The sequence below is a fragment of the Lonchura striata genome, chromosome 11, assembly GCF_050655825.1.
Source record: "Lonchura striata isolate lonStrDom1 chromosome 11, ASM5065582v1, whole genome shotgun sequence".
Taxonomy (NCBI): Eukaryota; Metazoa; Chordata; class Aves; order Passeriformes; family Estrildidae; genus Lonchura; species Lonchura striata.
The window spans coordinates 24,251,969-24,272,887 of record NC_140713.1 but is presented as its reverse complement, the minus strand read 5'-3'; the positions used below and the strand labels follow the sequence as shown (position 1 = coordinate 24,272,887).

The following is a 20,919-nucleotide window of genomic DNA, read 5'->3' as shown; positions in this document are numbered from 1 at the left end:
GGGTTCCCCCTCCCACTGACACCCCCTGAGCTGCCCAGCGGTGCAGTGTTCGGGGTTGGGACCTGCAGTACCCCAGGGTGTGCTGGGACACTCACGACCCCAGTGTGGCACCGGTCATGTCCCTCACGTGTGGGGCACTGGCACCGGCTGTGACCCCGGTGCAGCGACCGGGGAGGGGGCCAGGGCAGCGCCCAGGAGGGCAGAGGGAGCAGCTGGGAGTGCAGAGGTGCCACACGCCGGCGCAGCCCCATAAAGGCACCAGAGCTTGGATTTTATACGGCAATAAAAGCTAATGTCAGCTATAAAGTGCTAGAGCGGGTCCTGGCGTGCCGGGCTGCGGGGGCACAGAGGGGTGGGCAGCCCCCAGCTCCCCGGGGACACCCCAGCAGGGCAGAGCCCCCTCGGGGGGAGTGGGTCCCAGCTCGGGGACACCCCCGGCGCTGTCACGACCGAGGTTATGGTCAATGCATTAAAGCTGCTGCTTTGAGTTGTTGTTGTTTTAATGGTTTTATTGGGTGATGCCGGGCCGGGCCTGGCAGGCCCTAATGAAGGAGATTGATGGCTTAATCGCCTGCAGCCATTACGGGGTAATTGAATGGTTGTGTACATATGATCCCACCGTCGATGCTGATGTGGCTGGCAAGCACAGAGCCTGGAGCTGGGGGGGCACACAGAGCCCCCCCTGCACCCCGAGGGATGCAGGAGCAGAGCCCACGGCCTTGGGACCCCATCCCTCCCTCCAGTCCTGGCTCTGTTGGTGTTCCTGGAGGTCTCCAGGCTCACCCAGTGGCACCAGGTCACCCCAGCCCATCTCCATCCAGCTCAGCTCCCACCAGGCCACTGTGACCAGGTGTTTTAACGAGGCTTTTAATTAACAAATCCCACCTATGCCGAGTGGAGTGGGAACATGAGGGTCCAGCACGGATGGCAGCTCCAAACCAGGGGTCACCCCTGACCCCCCTCCCTGCAGGAATCCCCGAGGAGCAAACCTGGCAGAGCCCCAGGCCGGTCCCTGCACCGAGGTGTGAGTCAGACTACTCATTCTGTGTGTGACAGCCAGGTGTTTTACAGTATTTGCTACCTGTGATCATCCATCAAAGCAATCGATAGCGTTCCTGCAGAGTTTTATTAATGATCTTGTCACCGGGCTGGTGCGGGGTGCCCAGGGTTGTCGAGAATGATAGATCATTAAGAGCTTTCGCTGCTATTTATTCTCCAGTGACCTTGTCTCTCTCCATTGTTGCTTGCTTAAGAGTTATGAATGCGAGACATGATAATTTGATATTGATCTATTTGGTAAGTTAAGAAATTTACTGCATCGCTGATGTTTTAACAAAGGATCGGCTCGGGCCCTCCCGCTGCTGCTGGGCTGCACACGTGTGTGTGTCCCTGGGCCTGGCACGTGGGGCACTGAGAGGTGGCTCAGGGGCTCTGGGTGCCCCTCGTGTCCCCATCTCAAATCCTTGTGAGCCTGCAGTACCAAAATCCTGGAGATGCCACTGTGGGCAGGGTGTTGGCATGGACAGACCCCTGTGCAGGACGAAGCTTGTCCCCATCCACATCCCCTTCCCCTTTTCCCAGCTCCCCTCTGCCCGCTCTGCCCAGCACCATGTGCCTGCCACGGGCCCCTCCATGTCCTTTCCATGTTCTCTACATGTCCCAGATTTCTGGGGCTCAAGTGACCCTAACAAAGGAATTACCCGTGCTCCTTGCTCCTCCTGCCCTCCCTGGTGCTCCCAGAGCCCCACCAGCTGCTGGCAAAGCTGGAGCTCCCTGTCAGCCCCCCAGCACTGGACAGGACCAGAGCAGATGGACCCACTGGTTGGGGGCTGCTGTGCCACGCTGGCATCATCGAGCCCCTGGGGCTGGCAGCTCGTGTGTGGAGTCACACAGGACAAACTTCTATGCTGAAAGGTGGGATTTATCAATGGAGCACTGGGATCACTTGGTGGTGGCGAATACACTGGATAATGCAGTCAGTATTTATGTGTGATTTTGGATTTATTCTTTATTTCTGCTGGGAAATCACTCCCTGTGAGGCTGGAGAGGTCCTGCTACAGGGTGCCCAGAGCAGCTGTGGCTGCCCCATCCCTGGAAGGTTGGACAGGGCTCCGAGCACCCTGGGGTAGTGGGAGGTGTCCCTGCCCATGGCAGGAGGTGGCACTGGATGGACTTTAAGGTCCCTTCCAATCCAAACCATTCTGTGATTCCTGCAAAGGGCTCCCCACAAGGAAACCCCAACTCTGCAGCTGTGTCTCAGCTCAGCCAGGAGGGACAAATCCTACTTTTAGTGGACATTATTTGAGGACGGGGCTGCAGTGAGCCCAGAGCTGCCAGGGATGATCCCCCGGCTCCTCCTCAGGGGCAGAATGGCCGTGGATCGGGGCCAAGCCCCCCGGGTGGGCACTAGGCTGGGTAAAAGCGTTTCAGAAGCTCCTTCTTGTTGACTTTGCCCATCTGGTTGCGCGGGATCTCCTCCACCACGATCAGCTCTGTTGGGATGGCGTAGGGAGCCATGGTGTCCCTGGAACACCGAACGGAGCTGTTACAGCTGGGCAGGACCAGCTGAGCCTGCCCAGGAGCCCAACCAGCCCCACCTGGGACCCCCACCCACATCCCGGGAGCCCATTAGAGCTCAGCCCGCCGGGAGATGCTGCGGGATGTTTGTGCTCAGCCTGGGCACTGGGACCACTGGCTGTCCCCGGGGCAGGGACAGCGCCAGCGGGGCAGGAGCCCGGAGGGGCCCGCGGGTGAGTCTCCTCCCCGGGGGATGCGGGTGGCAGCAGCGATCGCAGCCCCAGCACCACCCCGTGCCCTCCGGGGCTCTCCTGCCTTCTGCTGCCCCTGTGTCACCAAGCCGGGGCCGTGCCCGGCTCCGGCAGCGCCCGGCACCGGCTCTAAGGCGAGGTGCCGGCTCTGCCGAGCCCCGGGAGCCCCGGGAGCCCCCCGGCGAGAGCCGCCAAATGAATCGCTGTGAAGAGCGACGTGTGTCTCCTGCCGGGGAGTGCGAGAACCGGGGCCGAGAGAGCCGAAGTGACATAAAAATTAAAGGGCAGAGACAGGGCGAGAGGGAGAGGCGGGCGGGGCTGGCAGCGCCGCCGGACCCCGCGGGGCGTTGGCGCTCCAGGGCACCGGAGCCCGTCCCTGGCACAGCGCTGGGCACGGCGATGGCAAGAGACAGAGAGCAGGGAACGCTCTGGCAGGGGGGCAGGCAGGGCGGTGCCGGGGGGGCTGGGCAAAGCCCCCAGCCTGCCACCAGCCACCCCCAGAACAACCTGGGGGATCCCCAAGGCTGCGGGTGGGGGATGAGGGGATCTCCTGGCTGGGTCACCGTGTCCCTGGCACGAGATTTAGGGCTGAGCAGCCACCTAAAGCAGAGTGAGTGTCTCTCCTGTGAGGGAAAGCTGAGAGCTGGGCTTGCTCAGGTGGGAAAAGAGGAGGTGTGAGGGAATAACTCTTTTATAAGGCCTGGAGTGCTTGGATAAGGGGGATTGGCTTCAAATTGCCAAAGGGCAGGGATGGATTTGGGAAGAGATTCTTCCCTGTGAGGGTGCTGAGGCCCTGGCACAGGTGCCCAGAGAAGGTGTGTCTGCCCTTGGATCCCTGGAAGTGTCCAAGGCTGGGTTGGACAGGGCTTGGAGCCCCCTGGGACAGTGGAAGGTGTCCCTGCCATGGCAGGGGGTGGCACTGGGTGAGCTTTAAGATCCCTTCCCACCTAAACGATGCCGTGATCCTACGACCCGTCCCTGCTGAGCAGACTGCTGGCTCTGAGCCCTGCGTGTCCCCTGGCCCGGGATTTACCTGGCCCAGTCCTTCAGCTCCCTGGCGGAGAGCAGCTGGCCCTGGCGCAGCCTCACCACGGCGCTGACCCGCTGTCCCCACACCGCGTCCGGGGGCCCGATCACCGCCACGTCTGCGGGGACAGCAGCCACTGCCCTCGGGGCCCGGCAGCTCCCGGGGGCAGGGCAGGGGCTCGGGGCTCAGGAGGGAAATGCCACGGGGTGTTAGAATGGGAAAATGCCGCCGAGTTCTGTGCTGGCACCAGAACGGAGCTTTTCACGTGGAGAAGGCAGGAAGCTCTGCGGTTTGGGAACGCGGGGTTAACGGGGAGGAAGGTGATGTGCGGAGTGGTGTGGAGCTGGGGGCACCACTTCTGACCCCTGGCACAGGGCCACGCACCAGGGCAGGGCAGATTTAACCAGAGCCTCCTTGCCAAAAGCAGAGAGGAGCTGCTGCTGGCTCGGCTGCGGCCCTGGCAGAGCAGGAGCTGTGGGGTTTAAACATCCCTGGAGGGGGGAGCTCCAGGGGATGCCCCAGAGCAGTGTCCCCACGCTCTGTCCCCTCTGGGCAGGCAGCAGGAGGGACAGCACAGACCTGAGATGTGGGGGTGTGCCAGGAGCTGGCGTTCCACCTCCAGGGCGCTGATTTTGAACCCCCCATTTTTGATGATGTCCACAGAGGTGCGGCCCTTGATCCAGTACACTCCATTCTTGTACGCTGCCGTGTCTCCTGGAAAACAGACAGCTCCATCAGAGGCTGCTCCCCTGACCCCCCTCTGCCTTTCCTGGCATGTGGATGTGGCACTCTGGTGGTGCTGCAAGGGGGAGTGGGTTCCCACTGCTGCAAGGTAGGGTTAGATGGGATTTGGGAAGGAATTGTTCCTTGTGAGGGTGGGGAGGCTCTGGGTGCCCAGAGAAGCTGGGGCTGCCCCATCCCTGAATGTGTCCACGGCCAGGTTGGACAGGGTTTGGACAGGTTGGACAGGGTTTGGACAGGTTGGACAGGGTTTGGACAGGGTTTGGAGCCACCTGGGACAGTGGGAGGTGGAATGAGATGAGCTTTAAGGTCCTTCCAAGCAAAACCATTCAGTGATTCTAAAAAAAAAATGGGGAATAACATCGGGAAAATGAGCCTGTCCTGAGCAAGATGTTTGGTCCGAGCTGTCCTTCCCACAGGTGTGACCCCATCATCAGCCCAGCCAGGTGCCACAGGGCAGCAGTGCCAGCAGTGATGCAGTTTTCACAGCCCATTTCCAGCTCACTGCTGGCATTGTGGTGCAGCAAAAGCCCGGAGATTTACACTGTCAGGGCAAGGAAACATCAGAATCAGTCCTGAAAATCCAGGCTGTTCCCCAGCAGAGCTGTGTCCCTGCTCAGCTGGCATCTGCCAAGATCCCGAGCAGCTCAGCTCAGCCAGGGAATGATTAATTGTTCCTGTATTTGCCTGCCCCTTGGCACTCTGTGGATGCTGAGGGCTGTCTGGAATATTCTGAAGTTGAGCAAAGTTTGAAACTGGAGCTCTCTGGGTGTTTGGCTGCTTGGAGTGGGAGGAAGTCGTGGCTGCTGTGATGAACTGCCTCGTGCACCCTGATGCCACGGCGTGTGACTGACACACGGTGGGACAGGGGACATTAATTCAACGGTGGCACTGGGAGAGCCAGGAGCAGGAGCTGCTTATTCACACAAAGATGGGGAGAGGAGAGGGAATTCAGCCCTGGTTCAGAGGCACACACTTCCCGTGGCATTCTTTGGGGTGTCAGTACAGGAAACCAGGCACATTTGCTTTCCTTCTGCCCTGATGGGGGAATGATCCCTGACAGTGCTGCTGCCCTGGCATCCCCGTGGTGCCCTGGCATCCCTGTGCTTCCTACAAATGCCATCACTGCTTCTTCCCACCCGGATCCCTCCATTCCACTGGCAGCACAGTGCAGGGAGGGGCTGTGTCACATCGTTATTGTGACTACTGCCAGCTCCTGGGACCAGCTCTGTCATTTCCCCCCTCTCTTCCCTTCCATCTCCTCTCCAGCATCAGGCCCTGGCTGTCACTTCCCACGCTGACAGCCCGGCTGCTCTGGGGGGTGCCATGCCCTGAGGACAGCCCCGTCACCCTCTGCCCTGCGCCATCTGCTTCCAGCCCAGCACATCAGGCAGCTGTGCCGTGGCACATCCAGCCTTCCCTGCTTCCCAAGCCAGTGGGGCATTCCCAGGCCAGGGAGACCAGTTCAAAAGATGCTGAATTTGCTCCACAACTGTCCCCAGCAGTGCTGAGTGTCACTTCCAAAGTGGTGCTGCCCCGAGAGCCACAGCAAGGACTGTGCCCGTCCTCCTGGGGGTCACGGGCGAGTCCCTTGCCCCAGGGCCCAGCTGCTGGTGCCGTGTCCCATCCATCCCAGTCTCTCCATCCAGCAGGATGCAGCTCAGAACCACAACCAGCACCCCAGCCCTGGGCCAGCTGCACCAGAAAGGGAATTTTGGCTGATGAGATCGGGGTGTCTGACACCCCATCTCCTCCTCTGCCTGCCTGGGCCGCTGCCCCCAGCTCCTGTCACCTCACAAGCCGTGGCAGCAGCACCTCGTGGCCCGGGGCCGTGGGATTATTGCTTCCCTGCCAGCAGCCCTCACTGCTACCTTTGGATTTGTTTCAAGATGCTCAGTGGGCATCTGTTCTGTGAAATGTTAAAGGCTCTGCTGAGCTGCATATTGAGCAGGCTCTGCGCCGGCGGGGGCTGCCCTTTGCTGGAGTTACAGGCGGTTATAGATGTATTTCTCCAGTTAAAAACATAGAATTAGGCAAAGGTTTGGGTTGGAAGGACCTTAAAACTCATCTTGTTCCACCTCTGCCATGGGCAGGGACATCCTCCACTATCTCAGGAGTCTGCAAGCCCTGTCCAGCCTGGCCTTGGGCACTGCCAGGGATGCAGGGGCAGCCACAGCTGCTCTGGACAACCAACCTGCTCCCAGCCCTCAGCACCCTCCAGCGAGCTGCAGAAGGAGACTCAGGAAAGGGAGACCAACATTTCCCAACTCAACCTGCAGAGATTTCTGCCTTGAGGTTCCTCAAGCTGCAAAATCCTCCCTGCAAACACGAGAGCGCCCTTGGGACTCTGCTGTAGTTTGAGCACCTCCTTCCCTGAGTGCTGAGACCTCGTGGGGACCAAGAGGCTGCCGGAGCTGCTCCCCAGCATGTGGAGAACAAGAGTCCCTTTGCTCCTCGAGCTGAGCTGCAGAATCAAACCCTCGCCCACGGGGCAGTTTGTTCCTGGCAAACACAGCACGGTTCCCACATCAAAGGTGCAACCAGCTATTGACCTAGGGAACGCTGGCTCAAGAAATGAAACGCTGAGTGGTTTCGGGGAGCTCTCAGGTTGCTGAAGTATGCATTAAAAAAAAAGACTTTTTAGGTAAATCAGGTGGCTTCAGCCTGATTGAAGATAGAGGGTCAGGAATGTTCCAGGATGTGCTGGGCAAGCAGGGGACAGTGCTGGGCAAGCAGGGACAGTGCTGGGCAAGCAGGGATAGTGCTGGGCAAGCAGGGGACAGTGCTGGGCAAGCAGGGACAGTGCTGGGCAAGCAGGGACAGTGCTGGCTTTGTGCTGGGGCTCTGTGAGTGCAGGACTGCAGCCCTGCACGCAGGTGATGAGCAGAGCTCAGCCCCCAGGAGGAGCCCACCCCAGGCCGAGGAGTTGGTGTTGATCTTTGATGTGGTGCAACGAAGAGGATGCACTTGGAAGGGGAAGATCAGTGAAATCTTCCTGTCCTGACTCAGCTGATTTGAGAGCAGGAACGTTTCTGCCTTGGCTGTGTCCTGGGTGTTCCTCCCACCTGAGGATGTGCAGGGCCAGGTTTGAAACCAAAGCCCCAGAGCCTGGCCCACGAGCATCCTTCCCAGGGGATTTGGCTCTTTGCAGATGTGCTGCCTGCCCCAGCTCCAGCAGGCCAAGTGCTGCACAGCAGGAAACACCAAACCCAGCAAATGTCCCCTTTGAAAGGCAGATGATTTTGCTGATTATCTCAGCCTCCTGCTCTGGAGGCAGTTAATGCTCTAGTCAGGAGCTCCGGGGGCCCGAGCGGCGCCGGGGATGCTGGGGGGCTCTTCCCTGCCAGCAGCAGGATGTGGCTGGAGCACTTTCAAATATTAATTAGACCTTTTTGCTGTTAATGAATCACTCCCGATTTTTGCAAACTCTTGGCTTTCAAGTGTTCCAGGCAGAGCTCAGCCCTCAGAGTGGGGATGGAGAGCAGGAATGTCTCCCAGCCACTCCTCCAGGTGACACTGACCCGCAGGGACACAGAAGAGCCACCACGTGCCACCCATGGGCAGCCAGCAGAGCTCCTTCAGACCACACAGTTCACCTTGCACTTTTGGGGTTTTTTTTAACCCAAATTTATGTTGGTTTGGGTTTTTTTTTTTACCCCAGTTCCAGGAGGAATTCCCTGCTGTCAGCTGTTCTCCTGCCAGGATGATCCCTCATTTCCAGAGGGAAGAGCTGGAGCAGTGCACTCACCCTCCTGCACTCCTCTGGAACTGCTGCTCTCACCAAGGGAGTGTCGGGGGGGGACCAGCAAGCTCCCAGCTGGAAAACCCCCAGGAATCTTGCAGGAAGGCAGCTGGAATCATCAGTCTTTGCCCTTCTCTGGTGCCTTTCAGCAGAGGATCTCCAAGCACACTGATCCAGAGGCGACTCGGGCAGAAAGGGAACAGCTGGCAGGACAGCAGAGGGATGAGGAGGAGCTGCCCCGTGGGATGAGGAGTGGCATCACACACCAGGAGCAGGAGGTTCTGGATCTTTGCATTAACTCCTACCTGCCTCCCACTTCCCTGGAATCATTGTCGAGGCTGCTGGTCCAGCAGGCTGAGGCAGAGCTCACCCTCTGACAGACACACCTCGCTGATGAGGATTATGATTTATTTTCCAGGTAGGATTGGTCCAGCAACCCAGGCAGGTGATGAAGAGCCTGAGCCTTGATCCTGATCCTCATCACTTGGGAGAGCAGAGGCAAAATCCGGGGGCTAAAACCCCCTTTGCCAGGTGAGGATTTTGCAGTAGCAAGTCTCCAACCCCAGCACCCACAGCTGGATGGGGACACGCCAGGGCTTGTGATTGTCCCCCTGACCACACAGAGGCAGCTGGCAGGAAGGTTCCCCTTCATCCTCCTCCTTTCAGCACCAGATTCATGCCCTGCAGATCAGCTCCAGCAGCAGACCATGGAGATGCTGCTTCACAGGCTTTGGAATCCTCCTGCAGCCATAAGCTCCATGTGTCTGTCACATTTCTCACGTATTTTCAAGCTTCCCTGCTCTTTCCAGGGTAGTTTCGTGTCTCACCACTCTCCTAAACCCATGGGAAGGAATTTTTTTTGCAGGTAGTGCAGACACAGTGGGGCTGGGAATCTGCCAAGTGTGGCACAGCGGTGACAGTCCTGTGGTCACTCTGCCTCTCCTCCCATCCCTCTGGGCACAGGCTCCCGAGCCCACAGCAAAAAGAAATGGTTTGTTGCCATTCCCAGAGGCTCCTGAGCTGGAGAAAAGCCACGTGGGGTGGATAAATGATTATAAGGCAAGCGCTAAAGGTTTTTTATAGGAATTAGATAATCCATCCCGGGCCGTGGGATGGGCGGCCGAGCGCTGCCTCTCCGTCACGGCCACCCACCTTTCCCTGCCCCCAGAGCAGGAAAACTGCCTCCACAGATCCCCATCTGCTGCCATACATCACACCCTTCACTCCAGTTTATTAGCTGGGATAAATCATAAATATTTCATTCGATACCAAGGGCGGGAAGGCGCAATCCATCACGCGGCGCTGCGCGACCTGCCGCCGCACCGTCGGCTTTGCAGTCCATTAAAGAAGATTGATCAGCGTGCCAGCCCGGGCTGGGCACTCACTGCTGGAGCACTGGCAGAGGGAGGGCAGAGAAGGCCTGGGGCAGCCCAGCACAAACCCTGCAGCAGCACGAGGCAGAGTCCCCCTCCGGGGTGCCATGGGAATGCTGCTGGTATTGGAGAATCATGGAATTATCTGGCTTGGAAAAGGTCCTTAGGACTGTCTATTCCACCTGCTCCCCTGCACTAACCCGTGTCCCCAAGTGGCACATCCTCATGGATTTTAAATCCTTGCAGGGATGGGGACTCCACTGCTGGAAAGCTCCCCTAACATCTAAGGCTGCTAGGTACCAGGGAAGGCTGGTCACCCTTCTCCTGTTCCTTAGGAGAAGAGATGGGAGAAGACACGGTGGCAAAGCAGGGCCCAGCTGAAGCAACATCCTGCCTCCAACAGGGACCTTCCAGACTGTCCCCAGCTCAGGAATTCCTCCTCATCCTCCAAGTGAAGCCTCTCTCCAAGCCACATCTCCCTGCAGGACCAACAGCAGCTCCTGTGAGCCACTCTCTGCTGGAATCCTGGCCTCGGGTGAGTTCCCAGCACCCCAGAGATGCTGGGAAGGGTGCAGCTCTCAGTGCTCCCGAGCCTCCCTGGCACTGTGGGGATTGATGGGAGCCATCCCAGCTCCTGCAGGGATTGACACCGCCTCAGCAGCGCTGATGTATGTGCTCAGATCTATTTAATGAAATGCCAAATGATAGGCTAAATAACTGAGCAACTTCAGCTTGATTTATGGCGTGGAAGTGAGGAATGCGTGTCCCTGCTGTCAGCCATCTTGGCTGCCAACAGAGGTCACGAGCACTAATTGTAGCTAATTAACACTAATTAGACTTGGGAAAGACTGGGTCTCCTCTCCCCAGTCGTCCCCATCCACCCCAGCCCTTCAGCACTCGCATTCCCTGGAAGCAGGCTGCCTTCCCAGCAGCTCAGGGCTCAGCAGGTCCTGTTAATCCCAGTGCAGCTGCAATCATCAGCTCCTGCTTTCCCCCACCTTTTCCACCCTGCCAGGCTCCCAGAGTCCAACTTGCTGCTCCCTTTGGAGCGTGCCACATCCTTGGAGCGACTCTTGGGGGATACTCGAGTCCTCACCAGGTCACCTGGACCAGCAGATGCCACCCTTGGGCTCCCAGGAGCCCTGCCCAAGGACACTGGGCTGCTCCGAGCCCGCTGGGTTTGCAGCCCGTGCTCATGGATCAAGCATCAAAGGCTCCTGAGGGGCAGAGTCTGAAACTTCCTCAAAAAACCGCATGTATATTAATTCCACAGCCATTATTCATGAGGAAATCCTCTCCCCAGCAGCTCCCAGGCCCCCACTCTCTCCCGGGGTGCAGGACAAAGCCTGTCCTGGTGTCCCCAGCCTGGCCAGCAGAGCCCCTGGCACCGGGAGAAGGGCCAGCACTGCTCTCCTGGATCCAGCTGCTGTCCTGGCACGGGCAGCCCTGGCTGGCAGCACAACTCCAGTCTGCTGCCAAAACCCTCCAGCAGGGCCTGGGAGGAGAGTGGCTCAGCAGCTGCAGCCCCAGATCTGTGCCCGGGGTGGGACAGGCAGCTGCTCCCCAGGCAGGTTCCAGCCACAGCGGGAGGATGTGGAGCTGCTGGAGAAGTCCAGAGGGGCCACGGAGCTGCTCCAGGGCTGGAGCCCCTCTGCTCTGGAGCCAGCCTGGCACAGCTGGGGGTTTCACCTGCAGAAAACAAGGATCCAGGGAGAGCCCAGAGCCCCTGCCAGGGCCTGAAGGGGCTCCAGGAGAGCTGGAGAGGGATGGGGACGAGGGATGGAGGGACAGCACACAGGGAATGGCTTCAAACTGAAAGGGAGGGGGTAGGCTCAGATGGGATATCAGGGAGAAATCCTTCCCTGTGAGGGTGGGCAGGCCCTGGCACAGGTGCCCAGAGCAGCTGTGGCTGCCCCTGGATCCCTGGAAGTGTCCAAGGCCAGGCTGAACAGGGCTTGGAGCAACCTGGGCTAGTGGAAAGTGTCCCTGCCCATGGCAGGGGGTGGGATGGATGAGCTTTAAGGTTCTCCCAACCCAAACCATCCTGGGATTCTGTGAAACTCCATCCCAGAGCCTCCCCCAGCCCTAGAAATGAAGAGCCCTTCCTGCTCTGGCCTGGAGGGTCCTGCTGGGCACAGGAGGGACCATCCAAAGACACCAAAATCCTGAGGCTGCCACCAGCTGCTGCCACGCCTCTCCCACAGAAGATCCAGGAGCAAGCAGTGGCTGCCAGGCTCTGTTGGCCCCTGGCCACTGAGGCAGAGCAGGATTTGGCCACCCATGTGGAATCTGGAGGTAATTGAATGGCTCCTGAGAAAGGGAATCAATCCATTGGAAGGGAATTGCTGTTCCTGCACCTTGGGAATTGTACCACAGCTCAAAGCTGCTTTGCAGCCCTTTCTGTCCATGCACACGAAGCTGTGCCAGGGCAGGTTTAGGGTGGGTATCTGGAAAAGTTTTTTTTATTCCAGAGGGTGCCGGGCACGGCCCTGAGGCTGCCAGAGCTCCAGGAGCCTTTGGACAATGCTCTCAGGCACAGGCTGGGATTGTTGGGGTGTCTGTGCAGGGCCAGGATTTGTACTTTGATGATCTTAAACCAAGATTTAACAATGTGAAAAACAGCTCCAAGGTTGTGGGGTTTTTTTAAAATGCAGCTCAAAGAAAGAAATTTAAAAGATATGAGTCATCATTCTGCAATCATGGAATATCCTCTTCCAGCTCAGGATATTCCATGATTGATCTATTGATCTGGGAAAGGTACTGGGCCATCTTCAAGGTGCTGCTCCCAGGAGAAAGGGGTTCAACAACAAGACTCCCCACTCTCAGAACTTCTCCAGAGACTCCTGGAGCAGCCAGCATGAGGAAAAAAGAAAATCAGAAATTAAAAAAAAAAAAAAAAAAAGCAAGCCCCAGCCTGGAATGAATTCCTGTCATGCTCTCTAACAGGGAACTTTGTATTCCACAGGCAGCAGCGCCGAGCCTGCTGTCAGAGCCATGCTGGGAGAAAGGGCAAAACCCTGCCGAGATGAAAGAATGGGAAGCACTGGAACAGCCTCCCCTGGCATTTACACCTGGAAAAAAAATAAATCACTCAAGGGCATCTCACAAAGAGCTGTGCTAATAAGGCTCTCCTCCCCACGCTGTGTGGCTGCGTGGGACATGGAGCAGTGCCAGCAGTGCTGGCAGCAGCTCGGGCACCTGGGAGGGGAAAGGAGCAGGTAAAACAAGCCTGATCCAAGCCTGAGCTGAGCTCTGCCCACCCTGCTTCCAGCCAGGGCACACACAGAGGGACTTGGGGACCTGCCTCGAGTGCAGCTAACCCTTGTCTCAGCTGATCTGTCACAGATTCCTTCCCCTCACACATGTATTCTCCAAAGGCTCCTCACATTCACTCCTCTCAGCAGGGTGAGAAGTCAGGGTGATGCCCACTGGCCCTCCTGGCTTGTCTGCACATCCTATTTCCTTCACCATGCCCATTCCCCCTCCACATCCCCTCCTGGCTCCCGTGAGTGGGCTCACTCCACCACAGACCTTTCCCTGCTCCCAGGAGGATTTTTCTCCTTCTCTGAGCACAGGGCAGTGTTTAGTGTCCTCTGGTGTCACTGTCCCACTGCAGTATCTGCACTCGGGATGCCCCTGGGGCAGGGAAAGCACCATCCACTGCATCCCTTCTCCAGCCCATCCCTCTCCCATCCCCTGCAAGCCAGACTTCCCATCACATCCCACTGGGCAGCAGCTTTGGCTACCAAAGAGCCTCGTCTGTCCTATTGTTCTGGGGCCTTGGGGGCTGCTGCAGATGGTTCCTGCTCCAGCCTTGGCCAGGGCTGGCACTGGGCACCCTCACACAGCCTGTGCCAGCCAAGGCCTGGGAATCCAGCCAGGAAAGGACAGCACCACATGGAAGCTCAGCCTTGGCAAAGCCTGGCAGCACCTCAGACCCTGCCTGGCCTGGCAGAGGTGCTGCTCCTCATTTTTATCTCATTTCTTCAGCTCAGCATGACCAGGAGCCTCTCCAAGCCCTCAGAACTGAAGGACAGGAGCAGATGAACACTCCCCAGGCTGCACGTCCTGCTCCAATGGAAAGCACTGGGTAAACCAGGCAAACCTGGAAGGTTTCTGCAAACCAGGCAGCCAAGAGTTTGGAGGCTCAGTCCTCACTAGCAGCAACTCCTCAGTGACTGATATGACACAAGCAGGCTGAGCAGGGACCCCTGACTCCTCCAGCCTGAATTACTGCAGATGGGTTTGCCCAGAGGACCAGCCAGAAAAGAAAAAGTAAGTAAAAATGAAAAACGCTTCTTTTTTTCACATTAGCATTTAAATATTTATGGAAATCCCTGCAGACACGGAGATGAAAAAGAAAACTCAAAGAGCAATAAATAAGTCAATGCTCCAAGGTGTGGCTGCAGAGCTGAATGTGGCTGCTGGAGCTTTGGAGAACGTGGTAACGAAAAATAATAATGGTAATAATAAAAACATAAGAGCAGATCTCTCTGCTCCCTGCAGCCACTGAGGGACAATCAAACCTTGGCAAAAGGCAGAATCACCTCTTCTCTTCCATGCAGTGACCTGTGGCCTGGCCGTGGCACTGCCAGGGATCCAGGGGCAGCCACAGCTGCTCTGGGCACCTGTGCCAGGGCCTGCCCACCCTGCCAGGGAGGATTCCTCCCTAAATCCCTGAAATGGGGTGGAATTGAGTGAGATGGGATGGGAAGAATGATTCCCAGCAGTCAGGGGCTCGTTCCAGGCTCTCCCTGCAGGCTGTGAGAGCAGCACTGCTGTCGCAGAGCTGGAGGGGTAAAAGCAGACACAGAACAAAAGGGCAGAGCCTGGATTTTGGAGCTGCAGGTGCCTGCTGTTCCCACCAGCTCTCAGCTGGGGAGCAATTGCTCCATGCCTCTGGAAAGGAGGCTCAGTGCAGCAGAGGTTCTCAAAGAAGGGAAGGGTTGGCATCCAAGATGTTTGATACGACGAGAGCAGAGCTTTAGAGAGTAAACAAATTCTGTGCCAAAAAGCTGCTCTCATTTACAGCTACAAAAATCCCAAGTCACTCTGAACTGCTGAAAACATCACTTTCACCAGCAGTCAGGGAGGAAGAATCACGGAATCAGGGAAGGTTTCGGGTTGGAAGGGACCTTAAAGCTCATCTTGTGCCACCCCACCCATGTCCTGGTGACCCCAGGGCTTCCAGTAGCCAGGCAAACCTGGAAATATTGAATCCTCAAGGAGACAGAATAAATACTTGAGCAGGAAGTAAAAAGAGAATTCTCTCCCCAAAGTGCTCTGAGTGTGTGTGTAAGGAACCTCTGGGGGTGATAAAGGCTGATATACCAGAAAATATTCCATCTTTATGGTTTTAATTTTAAAAACACTTCTTAAACTAGGGCTGGGTGGAAAGGGGAGCCCAGCACGTGCCTGGTCTGGCTTCTGCTCCTGCCCCTTCCTACAGCAGCACATTTGGGGTGCACCTGGCATTTTTGGGGGTGTCCTTCCGTGGCATTTGTGGGAAGGTGGGTCCCAAAGGCAGCAGCTGAGCGCTGCCATCCTGCCCCCCCGTGAGCTGATCCCTGCCAGACTCCTCAAGAAGCTCCTCCAGGCAGGAGCCCCGCTCCATCCGGTGGGATCACACCGGTAACTCACATAATTTCAGCACATTACAATTAAGGAATCATTTCTTTAAAAATAGAATTTGCATTAGCTGGATTTGTGAGTAGGAAAGCCACTGCAAACAAACAGAAAACCTGCAGATTAAGATGCTAATTAGATGCATTTCTATTTATAATCCGCCTTGATCAGCCTCAAGTATTTTCTCTTTCAGGTGTCTGTGCTCCACCCACGGATGTGAGCAATTCCCCTGGCAGGGAAACACCTGCTGCTCCCTGGGGACAGCCAAGCACCGGGAAAAGCCTGTGCCAAGGGATGGGGCTGCATCCTCCTCCTCCTCCTCCTCCTCCTCCTCAGGACACAGCCCCAGAGCTGTGCCTGGCCAAGGATGACCTGCCCAGGGCCTTTCCTACAAACAGCACATTCCTCTCTGCTGGAAAACTGCAGGGAAGGGGTGGAAATCACAGAATCATGCAATTAGCTGGAAAAGATCTTTAAGATCATCAAGTCCAACCACCAGCCCTGCAGCACCACCATGGGCACCCCATACCATGTTCCCAAGTGTCACATCCATGTTTTTTCAACACTTGCAGGGATGGGGACTCCAGCGCTATTGGAAATGCAGGTGAACCCAATGGGAAGAAATGGCAATGTCTGACTCAATTCAGAAGGCTGAATGATTTCTTTATTATAACTGTGCTAAAATACATTAATATACTATATAAAAGGAGGATCCCAAAACTATGTACTGCTTTCTCTGACTCTAACTCACCTCGTGCCCCTCTCTGAGAGTCCAGCCCCAGGTGGGTTGGATTGGCCATCAGCTCAAACAATCCTCACCAGAGTCCAACCAAGCAATCACCCCAGGTAAACAAATCTCCAAACACATTCCACATGGGAAAAACAAGGAGCAGAAACAGAAATTGTTTTCTCTTTCATTTCTCTCTGTGCACCTCTATGAAAAATGCTGTGTGCCCTTTCCACAAAGAAATTTTCTCCTCTATCCACCCTAAGCCTTCTCTAAGGCCATTTTGTCTCGTCCTCTTCCTTCTTCCCACCCTGGCTGTCCCCTCCTGTCAGGGAGTCACAAAGTCCCCCCTGAGCCTCTTTTCCTCCAGGCTGAGCCCCTTTCCAGCTCCCTCAGCCCCTCCTGGTGCTCCGGCCGTGATGGGGGTTGGACTTGATGGCCTTGAAAGGTCCTTCCTCACCCAAACTATTCCATGCTTCTATGGAATCTGCAAGAGCCCGGGCTGGGAATGGCAAGGATCTGCAGCTGTGTCAGCTGTGGACTGGAGAGCTCAGTCAGAAAATGACACAGAGAGGAGGTGGTTGAAACCTGTCAGAGTCACTGGGATCAGTCCCTGGCCTGGCACTCGTGGCTGCAGCAAGAGCATGTTCCATTTTTGGAGCAAGCTGGGAATGCTGAGTGGGATGTTCCCAGCTAAGCCAGGGCTCCTCCTTGGTGCTTGGATTTGTAATCACAGTGGGAAAACAGCTTCTTTTTGTTGTGGTTGGGGTTTGGTTTTGTTTTCCCTTTCAGCTCATGTTGTCTTTCAGTGCAGAACATCCAGAAGAAATAAAGAAACACCAGGTCCACTCTGTTCTCCCTCTAAAGCCTTGACAACAGGATATGAGAAGTGTTTTGGGCCATAGGATTTATTACTAATGGAGTTCAGGGGCATTTGTGACCTGGGCAAAACGATCCAGCAAAAATTCACTGATAAACCAAGATTTAACAATGTGAAAAACAGCTCCAAGGTTGTGGGGTTTTTTTAAATGCAGCTCAAAGAAAGAAATTTAAAAGATATGAGTCATCATTCTGCAATGTGCATCAAACAAGTTAAATAACTCTTACTTTCTTAACGACATATTAATCAAAGTGCATTGATTCTTGAATCAGATTCTACTCCCAACAAGCTCTCTATCTTCTCCATCCTGATGCGTGCATTAAGAGAGTTTTATTCTGACAGATACAATATAGCAATCAATAAAATCTTATTATATGGAGCAGGGATACATGGATTTGTCGCAGGATTTATGCACTACTTTCAGAGCCGGTGCTATTTCATGTCTCAGCCTTAACCTGTAATTGAAAATAAATCTCCCCGAGTACACCAGGTTCAAATTTTCTGGATGTGTGGGCAAATGTGACTGGGAGCTGCCCTTCCCTGGGGGAGCAGGCTGCTCCGGGGCCGCGTCGCTGCCCAGGGAGCAGGGCAGGACTGGCACATTCCTCTGGAGAAACGAGCTGTGGGGAGTGCTGGGCACCGTGGTGGGCACCCACCCCGCTCCCAAAGCCTCCTCGAGCTTCCAAAGGCACCTCCTGCCTCCTGGGCAGGGATAACACAGGCTGGCAGTGCCAGGGCTGGGCACCGTGGGCATGGAGGGATGGATGATGGATGGATGGACAGATGGATGATGGATGGATGGATGATGGATGATGAATGGATGATGGAGTAATGGATGATGGATGGATAGATGGATGGACGGATGGATGGATGGACGGACGGATGGACGGATGGATGACCACAGAAGCTGCTGTTTCTCTGCTGCTTTCCTCCAGTTCCCAAGGTTCGATTTTGCTCACAGGATCATGGAGTGGTTTGGGTTGGAAGCGACCTTGAAGGCCACCCACTGCCACCCCCTGCCGTGGGCAGGGACACCTTTCACTGTCCCAGGTTGCTCCAAAACCTTGCCTTGGACACTTCCAGAGATCCAGAAGCAGCCACAGCTTCTCTGGGCACCCTGTGCCAGATCCTCATCCTAAAAATTGTCTTCCTTGCCTCTTTTCCCCTCTCCTCCCCTCTCAGCAGCACGTGAGGGTCTGGAGGCTGCCCCTCAGCTGGCAGGGCCTGGCACAGCTGGGCAGGCTCAGCAGGGACAGGAGCCAGATGCCCACAGGCGTTTTCCTTTGGGCTCGCTCGGCCTCCGAGGGCTCGGTGCCACTTGGATGTAGGACAGCAGGTGGAGACCCAGCAGTCTCCCTGGAAATGGCTGGAGGGGACTTTGATCTAAGCAGCTCTGTCAACAGCGTTAACAAAATAAAAATAATCAAATTCACTCGGATGGAAACGAGAGATGGAGGGATTGGCAGACAGCAGCACAAATCCCAGGGAATAAAGAGGATGGGAGCAACAGCACATCCCCTCGGCACCACCAGGAGTTCAGAGGCTTCTCAGAAGAGCCATGAGCTTGAATTCATCAAAATCACTGGGTTTCTTCCCCCCTTTTTCTGGGCAGGGCTTGGAGCAACCTGGTCTAGTGGAAGGTGTCCTTGTCCATGGCACAGGGCGAACTTAAAGATCTCTTCCCATCCAATCCACCCCATAATTCTGTGAAACCCCAGCCTTGAGGGACTTGGCCACCACCTGCAGCCTGTAGTCACTGGTGGGGACACCACAAGGGTCAGAGGGAGCAGAACCCTGACGAAAGCCATGGCACACGTTTTGGGAACACCTTGTGCTGGCATTCAGCCTCACCTGTAAAACCCTCACCTGGATGACCTGGGAGTGGCAGGTACAGGGAATTACAGCCTGGCAGTGGCCAGGATTCACCTCTGTTGGATCCTGCCAGTAGGGTTTTGGCTCCAGGGTAACCAATTTGTGCTTAATGGGGATAATTCACCCACCAGATCCAATCCCTGTGCCAGGACACAACCCCTTCCATTCCCTCAAGGTTTTTTTTAGCACCACAGGACATTTGCCACCTCTGAGTGATCTCCAGAGGCTGCTGATGAGGCTGGGGCAGGCAGGGTGAGGACGGGGCCATGGGATCACTCCTGGCACTGCTGGATAAATGAGACTTGGGGAAAACCCAGTTCCATTGACCTCATATCCACAGGAGATGGAGCAGGAGAGGGAAGGTAAGGAAGGCAGGGTGGGGTAGGGATGGAGAAGGGAGTTCAAGCCTCCTGCCTGAGGGACCATCAAGGAGGTCACCTGGCTGCTGGTGGAGGTTGTCCAAGCACCCCTTGACCCACCCTGAGCCCCCCACTCCTGTCACTGCTCCCCCTCCCTTGTTTCAGCTCTGAGCTCTGCTTGGTTGGCGAAAGGGTTAAGTTTAATTTATACTGATTTCTATTTAATATCATTCTCTCCCCGTAGGAGCCGGCAGCTGTGAGCTGATTGTAGTCCCTCATTATGCAGTCTGTATCACTAATGGCCTGTGACAAAGGCATGCCATCTTCCCGGCCTCACCCCCGAGAGCCAATTAAACACACATACTCCCTTCCTGTTTGCGGCGCATTACAATGAAATTAAACTGAATTTCAAAATCATTTTCTCCTAAAGACATCTCTTTGCAATAATTAATGCACGCTATTCCTTTGCAGCTGAAATATTCATCAGGAGTGTTGACTAAAAAAAATTGTTGAAGCTGATTGCCCTGCACCCCACGTGAGGGGCTGGCGATGCTCCGGTCCCAGCCCGCGGTGCCTGCCTGGCTTGGGGACTCGTGGTGACACTGCTGGCAGAGTGAGCTCTGCTTCGGGAGAACAATTAGAATAAATCACAGCTTCTTCAGGAGCAGGCAGTAAATCAGGTTACGCAGAAGGCATCAGAAATCCAGCCTGACTCCTGCCACCACAGCACTGCTGACACACAGTAAAGAGGGGAAGGGGCAATCAGAGCTGTGGGTATCATGGAATTAGAGAATCCCTGAGGTTGGAAAAGACCTCCAGGGTCATTAAATCCAACCTGTGACTGATCCCCACCGTGTCACCCATCCCAGAGCACTGAGTGCCATGTCCAGCTGTTCCTTGGACACCTCCAGGGATGGGGATTCCAGCATCTCCCTGGGCAGCCCCTGCCAATGAACAACCCTTTCCACAAAGAAATTCCTCCTGATGTCCAACCCGAGCCTCCCCCGGCACAGCTTGAGGCCATTTCCTCAAATCACTGGAAGCAGATAGCCTGGAAGTGGAACCCAACCCCCACCCGGCCTCACCCCCCTCTCAGGGGGTTCTAGCTGGTAGTTAATGATTCTGGGACACAGTCCCTGTGTAAATTGAGACAAATCCCACCTGTCAGCAGAGCTGAATTCCCAAGAAAACATTCAGCAGTGGTACTTCATGCTTAGGAGCAAAGGACCCCAAACACCCCCCCATTACTTGGTGACTTGGTCACGATGCCCTTCCTGAGCCAGTGTGACACTGGCATTCCCTGGACAGACAGACACAATTCTGTCTCTCAGGATTTCTTGGAGAAGCACAGAGAGGAGAAGAGAAAACAATCTTTATCTCTGCTCCTTTTTTTTCCCCGTGTGGAATGTGGTGTGGAGATTGTTCACCTGCTCTGATGGCTGGGTTGGATCCTGGTGAAGGTTTTTTGGGGTCAGTGTCCAGTGGGATCCAGCTGTGGCTCAGCAGGGAGTCACGAGTTTGTTAGTGGTTAGATGGGTAAGTAAGAAGTAAGTGTGTAGAATAGGATAACATCTCTTGAAATAGTATATTAATGTAATATAGTATATTAATGTAATATAGTATAGTTTTAATAAAGTGAGTTTGTTAGTTGTTAGATAGCTAAGTAAGAAGTAAGTATATAGAATAGGACAGTTTCTCTTTAAATAGTATATTAATATAATATAGTATAGTTTTAATAAAGCTGAGTTTGTTAGTTAGCTAAGTAAGAAGTAAGTATATAGAATAGGACAGTATCTCTTTAAATA

General features: G+C 55.4%; 2 protein-coding genes across 13 annotated transcripts in view; one reads left to right on the top strand and one right to left on the bottom strand.

The window, feature by feature from the left end:
* Positions 1 to 1,982: 1,982 nt before the first annotated feature.
* The window catches only part of ACSF3 (acyl-CoA synthetase family member 3), a 52,060-nt gene continuing 33,123 nt past the window's right edge, over positions 1,983 to 20,919 (bottom strand). For 3 of the 11 annotated variants that reach the window (XR_014958019.1, XM_085589978.1, XM_021526925.3), the window contains 3 exons: positions 4,375 to 4,509; positions 3,802 to 3,913; positions 1,983 to 2,524 (listed from right to left, as the gene is read on the bottom strand). Coding sequence is in view for 8 of the 11 variants with exons in the window: in XM_085589978.1 (XP_085446104.1) it covers positions 2,407 to 2,524; positions 3,802 to 3,913; positions 4,375 to 4,509 (365 nt within the window). In the remaining 3 variants the exon portion in view is untranslated. Of the gene's footprint in view, positions 2,525 to 2,667; positions 4,080 to 4,374; positions 4,510 to 15,922; positions 19,844 to 20,919 lie in introns of those variants that run through there. The other 8 variants (XR_014958016.1, XR_014958018.1, XM_077786399.2 and 5 more) reach the window with 5 other exon arrangements.
* On the top strand, positions 2,636 to 17,262 carry LOC146766451 (uncharacterized). 2 transcript variants are annotated; one of them, XR_014958020.1, is made up of 6 exons: positions 2,636 to 2,750; positions 8,428 to 8,556; positions 8,697 to 8,809; positions 9,987 to 10,186; positions 12,617 to 13,926; positions 15,470 to 17,262. XR_014958020.1 is itself a non-coding variant. In XM_085589984.1 (5 exons), the coding sequence occupies exons 1-4, from the start codon at positions 2,661 to 2,663 to the stop codon at positions 10,030 to 10,032; spliced, it is 378 nt and encodes a 125-aa protein (XP_085446110.1). In that variant the 3' UTR covers positions 10,033 to 10,186; positions 12,617 to 17,262. The 2 variants fall into 2 exon arrangements, 1 of the variants encoding a protein (XP_085446110.1); XM_085589984.1 differs by having other exon boundaries at positions 2,661 to 2,750; positions 12,617 to 17,262.

Bases quoted from the DNA above. Each gene is read 5' to 3' on its own strand.
- LOC146766451 (XM_085589984.1), top strand. From the start codon at position 2,661: ATGTTTGTGCTCAGCCTGGGCACTGGGACCACTGGCTGTCCCCGGGGC. The intron at 8,557-8,696 runs GTTCTGGATCTT...TTTATTTTCCAG, and splicing joins TCACACACCAGGAGCAGGAG to GTAGGATTGGTCCAGCAACC. The intron at 8,810-9,986 runs GTGAGGATTTTG...CCTGTTCCTTAG, and splicing joins GCTAAAACCCCCTTTGCCAG to GAGAAGAGATGGGAGAAGAC.